This window comes from Geospiza fortis, unplaced genomic scaffold (genome assembly GCF_000277835.1).
Source record: "Geospiza fortis unplaced genomic scaffold, GeoFor_1.0 scaffold176, whole genome shotgun sequence".
Classification (NCBI taxonomy): Eukaryota; Metazoa; Chordata; class Aves; order Passeriformes; family Thraupidae; genus Geospiza; species Geospiza fortis.
This window is the reverse complement of record NW_005054514.1, coordinates 514,922-522,578: the sequence shown is the minus strand read 5'-3', so window position 1 is coordinate 522,578 and position 7,657 is coordinate 514,922. Positions and strand designations below refer to the sequence as shown.

General features: G+C 50.9%; 1 protein-coding gene across 1 annotated transcript in view; it reads right to left on the bottom strand.

The window, feature by feature from the left end:
- Positions 1–227: 227 nt before the first annotated feature.
- Positions 228–7,657, bottom strand: part of DOCK5 (dedicator of cytokinesis 5) — a 78,847-nt gene continuing 71,417 nt past the window's right edge. The window contains exons 50-53 of the mRNA XM_031063572.1: positions 7,608–7,657; positions 5,053–5,191; positions 3,069–3,166; positions 228–877 (exon numbers count right to left, since the gene is read on the bottom strand). The exon at positions 7,608–7,657 is cut by the window's right edge and continues 122 nt beyond it. Of these exons, the coding sequence (XP_030919432.1) occupies positions 776–877; positions 3,069–3,166; positions 5,053–5,191; positions 7,608–7,657 (389 nt within the window). The 3' untranslated portion in view covers positions 228–775. The remainder of the gene's footprint in view (positions 878–3,068; positions 3,167–5,052; positions 5,192–7,607) is intronic.

The following is a 7,657-nucleotide window of genomic DNA, read 5'->3' as shown; positions in this document are numbered from 1 at the left end:
GTTTTAGTGGCTCCTCCCAACTCCTTCAAAATAATCAGAAGCAAAATGACAGAATGAACAAACAAAATTATTTCCTGGAAGAGAAAGCAAAATCTTCATCAATATTGATGATAAATAAACAGGCCATGAGCTGTTTATGCAACTGGCAGCAGTAAAGTCCTGGCATCTGTCTGCCAGTGGTCCATGGTGGCATCAGTGCAGGTGGTGCCAGCCCTGGTATCAGTGCAGTGGTACCAGTCCTGGCATCAGTGCAGGTGGTACCAGCCCTGGCATCAGTGCAGGTGGTGCCAGTCCAGCCCTGGTATCAATGCAGGTGGTACCAGTAAAGTCCTGGTACCAGTGCAGTGGTGCCAGTGCAGCCCTGGCCAAAGTGCAGCCCCTGTCATCTCAAACATCCACAGGAGGGCTTTTCCCCACCCCATTAAAAGCACAAAATGAGATCTTGTACCAAACCAAGCAGAGCTGGGCACAGCCCCTGAGCCCTGCAGTGATGCCACAGTGAGATCAGCCAGAATTCCCAGGGACACTGGGAGGAGCTGCTGGGATTGCAGCAGTGACCAGCCAGGACAGACAAGACCAGGAGGGAGAGGAATTGCAGCAGGGAGAGGTTGGATCAGTGTGTCAGCAGTGCACAGGCAAACACAGGGAGGGAGCCCAGTCCCAACCACATTTCCTGTGTGGGATTTCCCAGGAAAGCTCCAGGGCAGGGGTGGAGATGCCAGGCTGGCAGCAAATGAAGCACCACTGGGCTGGGCACTGCTGGGACCCCTCATGCTCAGGGCAGCCCCTGCTCTGAGGACACCACGCTGGATTTCCTGGTTTTGGGGGGTGGAGGGGGCGGTTTGGCCTCTCGCCTGCTGGGCAGCGCTGGAGCAACCTGAGGAGATGGAAACACAACAATAAATCCTGCTGATGAGTGGAAGGCATTCTGCTTCACCAAATGAGAAACCCAAAAGGTCCTGATGGCTCTTTCAGGAGCAAAGCCTGGAGCTCAGCCTCAGCTCCACGTGACAGGGCCAAGCAAGGACAGATCCCCAGGAGACACCAGCAGCTGAAATGTTTTAGTTGCTAGAGCATGCCTAGGACAGACTTTAATTGCTCCTGACCTGCAGCCCAACTTCAGCATTTACCCCTCCTTTTGGTGATCAGTAAAATGGCAACAAACCCATTTCCTTCCAGGTTTCAAAATTCAGTTTTTTTTCTCCTGCTGGCTGGATGAGCTGCCCCAAAAGGATGTAAAATGTGTTCCAATGAGAATGGCAAAACTTTACACTCTAAAATAAAAGCAAGGGCAGCTCTAATTAAACAAGCCACATCCTGCCTGCCTGCAGAGGGGCTTGGAGGGCGTTTCTTGCTCTTGCAGAAAACTGCACTGAGGGGGGTATCATGATGTCTCTGCCTGTTTTAAGGGGCATCCTGTAAATAAATGAGATGGGAAAGGCCAGGAGAGGGAGGAGGCTGTGTGGTTCATCACTCCTCAGCCAAACCTCAACATTTCAGATTGTTTTATCCAAAGGAAGACAGACCCAACTTTACAGCACCAAACTAACAAACCCCTTCAGAAAACCCTTCCCAATCTCCCTTTCCAGCCCTGTGAATCCTTTCCCTCTGGCTGCCAGCCAAGGGGATGCTGCAGGCCAGGACATGGCAGTAATTAGTTTCCTTACAAGACCCAAGGGAAGGAGGCTCTTTTATTAATCCTCTTGATCCAGTGACTCCCACAGCATCCCTGGAGCTGGGATCTCTCTGCTGGGCACAGCAGCCACAGTCACTTCCAGCCAAATCAAGGGCAAAGAAGAAAAACTTCCCCTGATCCCATATTTCAAGGCTTTATTCCAGTGTCACAACACTGAATTAAGTGATGAGCTGTTTTCTTGTCTTCCCGTGCTGCTGAAGTGGTTAAGTGTGACCCCTCTTCAAACTCTTTTTGGACAAATCCCAGTTTATCTCACTCAGGTACTCCCAAATCGCTCTGTAAACTGGACTGGGGAAGACACTCCCCCCTTTCAGGTAATTCCTGACAGGTTTTGGGAAGGCTCCATCCCTCTCTCAGTCACAACAGGATCTCTTCTCTGCTTCCCACTGCTAAGGAATTAGTCTGGCACCACCAGCACCTTCATTCCAGGGGCAGGTGAAACGATTCTGACACAAGATTTGCATGTCAGGGAATCCAAAGAGCCTGGAGACAGCCAGGTGTGAGAGAAACATCAGTGATGCAGCTCTGACAGAGGGGCAGTTTGATATCCACTGACAGAGGGGCAGTTTGGTATTCACTGACAGAGGGGCAGTTTGATATTCACTGACAGAGGGGCAGTTTGGTATTCACTGACAGAGGGGCAGTTTGATATCCTTGCACTGACAGAGGGGCAGTTTGGTATCCTTGCACTGACAGAGGGGCAGTTTGGTATTCACTGACAGAGGGGCAGTTTGGTATTCACTGACAGAGGGGCAGTTTGATATCCACTCACAGAGGGGCAGTTTGATATTCCTACACTGACAGAGGGGCAGTTTGATAACCCTACACTGACAGGGGGGCAGTTTGATATCCCTGCACTGATAAAGGGCCAGCTTGATATTCCTACAAGAAAATCACTCCATGGAATTGAGACAAAGGGCAGGATTTAAATGCAGGCTTTTAAAAGTCACTGATGGCTTGAAAAATCAGATTCTGCTGAGCTGAGGCTTAGAAGGAGACACTGGAGACCTCTGCAAATTGTGATTTTCCCCCCACACTTCTTTTTCAGCCAAATTATTGCAGTATTTTAGGCTGATCATGTTTTTGAAACTTTTGCTGCTGGTGTGTTTTCCATGTCTCTTCCCACTCCCACACATGTTTTCCTGACCAAGGACAACACAACTCCCACTTGGAAAAAAAAAATAATAAAGGCACTGCACTCCACTGCCTTCTCCTGAAGCAAAAAACCCTTTTTTCCTTCTTTTGTGGTTTCAGGGAGTGAAATGATGAGACAGGTTTCAAGCAGCACCGCCCTAAGATCAGCTTGGAACATTCCACTGGTGCCTCCTGCTGCAAGCTGCTCTCCAAAAGCTGTCAGCCCCCATTTCCTCACCTCCACAGAGTTCCTGGGGGTGCTGCTCTCGTAGGGTTTGCTTTTGGGGGGAGGGGGGGGTGGTGTGGCCAATCCATCAGCCTGCAAGGAGGGGGAGCCTGGCAACAAGAGAAGAAAAAAAAAAAAAAAAGGAAAAATTAAAAACAAATAAGAAAAATAAAAAAAGAACAAATAAGAAAGGTGAAAAGGGAAATGGGGCTGCACACAGATTTGAAGGGAGATTCATTCAATGCCCTCTGGTTTCCATCTGTGAGCAGCTCCTGCTCCAGCACTGAGCCTGCCTGGATGTGCTGGGTCCCAGCTGAGTTCCCCTCCAGCTCCCAATGCCCTGAGGAGTTTCCCCTTCCCCAAAAGGCCCTGAGCTGCCCCAGGGAGCAGCAAACTCTGGAGAGTTCCTGGGGCTGCCCCTCAGAACTCACTTTGATTTGAACTCCAGCTGATGGAGGAGATAAAACCCAAACTTCAGAAGGATTCCAGCAATTAAAGCCTTGCTAAGGAGAAGAGAGAGGTTTTACATTCCTTTCATGGATCTTTCTTCACTGAGTTCCTGAATTTGTTTCTGGTTGTCTGCCCAACTCATCCCCTGCCCTGGTAAAGATTTTTTTGTTTTCATCCTCTCATGACAATTTTATGCTGGTTTAGATCATTACCTGCACTGGATTCTGACTGGATACCCACAAAAAGTCAGTCAGGTCCCACCCAGGAACTTCTGTTCCTCTCAAAAAAGAGCAGCAGGAAGAAATGCAGCAGCCAGGGAGCTCTAGGGGTGGAACTGCCCAGGGAATTTTATTTTTACCTTAAGCCACATTTAAATGTGCTGCAGCATTAACTTACAGAACTTCCTGAATATACAAGAAAGGGCTTTTTTTCCCCTCTTCTTCTCCAGGATCAGATTATTGTACTGTTTTACATTCAGCATGTTTCTGAAACCTTTGAAATTATTAATTTTGTTAATTCTTGAAGATAAATTCCACCTCCTTCAGGTGGAACATTTACAGCTGAATGTCCAAGCTGCACAGCAAGCTCTCCTAGAACTCTGTGCCATGTGAGGGGAGTTACTGCTCATTAATGAACACAACCCTCAGGGCTTGCATTGATAATCTAGGCACAGAGCTGCTCACAAACAGCCTGGGATCCCTGCAGGGCCCTCCTGGGATGCACTGGAGATGCTCCTGCAGGCCCGACTGGTGATTTACAGCCAGTTACACTGACTGCACTGCTGTTTGCTTCAGCGTTTAAAAACCTGCCCAAAATTCAGTCCTGGGACACGTGGGCTTGGAAGGACATTAAATCCCACCCAGCGCCACCCCTGCCATGGCAAGGACCCCTCCCCCTGTCCCAGGGGCTCCAGCCTGGCCTTGGGCACCTCCAGGGATCCAGGGGCAGCCCCAGCTCCCTGGGAATCCCATCCCAGCCCCTCCCCAACCTCCCAGGGAGGAATTTCCCCCCAGAATCCCATCTGACCCTGCCCTCTGGCAGTTTAAAACTGTTCCCCTGTCCCATCACTCCACAGCCCTGTGAAAAGCCCCTCCCCATCCTTCTTGACCAGGTCAATATGGGAGAAAACCAGAAAGGAACTGAGAAACCCAGAAACCATGCCCTGGAATTCCTGTTTTGCACTGCTTCAACAAGTGATGTGCAAGCCACAGATCTGCTCTTTGATACCACAGCCAAATTCTGTTCTCTGACAAAAATGATAACCCCTGTTTTCCTGGGAAACTGAGGCAGGGGGCACCTGGAATGCACTGGGGATAATAACTGCACTCCAGAGGCTGAACTGGGGCTCAGTTCCCACTGTTTGTGTTCTGTAAAATGGAACAACAACACTGACCTCCTGCAACATTTTTAATGTATTTCCGTGGAGTGAATATTGATGTTTGAGATTTCCCACAGCCCCGAGCTGCGATGTGACTCAGAGCAGCTCCTCCCTCCCTCCCCCAGCACCCACAGAGCCACTCCCACCCCACCCCACCCCAGCACTTACTCTGGGTCCGGGGGGTTTTGGGGGTGATGGGGGGAGGGCTGTGGGTGGGCTGCTGCAGCGAGGGGCCCTGCAGCAGGGTCAGCCTGGTGTCCCCCAGCTGCAGACTCTTGGGCCTCTGGGCCCTCCCTGCTGGGCCCTGCTGGGAACAGAGAGAGACAGAGGTGAGCACAGCCAGGGGACAGCCAGGGAACTGCCACAAACACAGGGACAGAGAGGTGAGCACAGCCAGGGGACAGCCAGGGAACTGTCACAAACACAGGGACACACAGGTGAGCACAGCCAGGGGACAGCCAGCGGACTGTGAGAGGTGAGCACAGCCAGGGGACAGCCAGGGAACTGCCACAAACACAGGGACACACAGGTGAGCACAGCCAGGTGACCCAGAGCTGTCACTGTAACACAAACACAGGCACAGAGGTGAACAGGAGTAAAGCCCTGCCCTGGCCTGGCTGTGTCACAGGCACCTCTGTGCTCCCAGGACACAGCCCAGCCTCCCCTGGGCTTCCTGAGCAGCACTAAACTGCTTTTGATGGTATTGTTACTGGATTAATTAACTGTATTCATTAAGGTGCATTAATTAGGAGGGAAGATGTCACACTGAAAAATTGCTGCAGTTCTGTGAATAAACTTTGGAGGGGAGTGAGGGTGAACTCTTTCCAAGCAATAAAAATAAAATTCTGGGTGCAGGTCAGGGCTGCTGGTATTCTCCAGTTCCTGAAGGCTGTGAAATGAGCCTATTTTAGGCTTTACAGAGCAAATCCTTTGCATTTGGGAATTTACATTCAGCTCCTTCCAGTGTCACACCCTTTGTGCTCTTCACTCAAATGAGGCCACCTCAGTGTGGCCCCAAAAGTGCAGTGCACAATACTGGGGTCCTTTTCAGTATTAGTTCATTGCTTCCCAGAGCAGGCTGTCACCCAAACACATCACTAAACTCTTTGTCAGAGGTCAGTTCTCCATTCCTGAGCAGTTCAGGATTTCTCTCTGCACAGAAGGGACCACACACACAAAGCCCAGGCAGTCTTTGCTTCCCTCTGCCTTTCCAGCTCCCAGACAGCTCAGTCCAGAGCTCCAGAAAATCCCTCTCTCCAGCTCCTGTCCTCACTGTGGAGCCATGGAGCACAGCAGCCATAAAAGCAGCTTTTCCTGAGGCAGGACTGGAACCTTGGATGGCTCCCTCCCTTCAGAGATACTGGGGATTTCATCCAACAGCAATTCCAGAGGCAGAGGGCCAGGCCTCCTGCAGCTCCAACATCCACAACCCCAATTTTCCTGGGCTGGAAATGCTGTCAGTCCCAGTGACAGCACCCTGGCACCACAGATCCCCTTCTTAGAAACACCCTGCAGTCTCCAAGTGCTGGCAGCATCCCTCAGAGCTGATGGGAATTCCTGAAAATGGATCAGCATCACCTGTTCCTGCCAGATTCAGCTGGGACTTGGGAGAGGAAAGGGAAACACAGGAATTTCTGTTTTCTTGTTACTGTGAAAAATGAGCCTCTGTTAAATCACATTAGCAACCAAGTTCAGTGAGATGAGGAGCACTCAAATACCCAGGTGCCCAATTCTCTCAGCTTCAGAGTGTAGCACAGTTTTTACATCCCCCAGGGCAATATCCCAGGGTGCAACACAGTTTTTACATCCCCCAGGGCAATATTTCAACGTGTAACAGTTTTTACATCCTTCAGGACAATATCCCAGGGTTAGCACAGTTTTTATGTCCTTCAGGACAATGTCCCAGGGTTAGCACAGTTTTTACATCCATCAGGACAATATCCCAGGGTTAGCACAGTTTTTACATCCATCAGGACAATGTCCCAGGGTGTAGCACAGTTTTTATGTCCTTCAGGACAATATTTCAAGGTGTAGCACAGTTTTTGTGTCCTTCAGGACAATATCCCACGGCTGTACAGCTCTACCTGTGGGCTGAAACTCCTCCCTGTGCTTTGGGTGACACCTCTGACCCCACTGTGAGCCTTAAAGCCCCGCAGCCTCTGGTCTGCTCCTCATCCCAGCCCCCTCTGGGGCTGCACATTCTGGTTTATTCCTCATCAATGACCACCCTGCCCTCACAGGGGCTGCAGCAGAGCCCAGCCTGGCAGATTCAGCCTTCCAGAGCTGCCGACAGAACCACCAGAGCATCTTCTCCCAGCTGCCTGACCCATGCCAGGGTCTGGATCTGTGCAGTGCTGCTGCCTGAGAGCAGCTCCACATCTGGCTGGGCAGCTGGATCCCTGCCTGGCTGGGCAGGGGCTCCTTGCCCCAACCCAAACAGGGCTTGGCCATGGTGCTGAGGGCAGCCAGGGCTCAGCTCTGCTCAGCACCTCCTGGGCCTCCTGCTCCCAGGCTGCACCTCCAGCCAAGCTGCACTTGGGCCTGTGACAGGAATTTTCCAAATTAAGAAAGAGAATTACTCAGATGACTGAGGCCTGTTGGTATTTGAGCCCCTCCCAGTGTTTGATGAGCTCCCCCTGAGCAGCATGGCTGAGAGCAATGGAAACACTCAGCTCCTGCTGTGATTTTATTACTGCTGTCATTACTGGGATGGGGCTTTTTACCATTTTGGAAGTCAGCTCTGTTTCTGGCTCCTTCTCCACAATAACCTGAG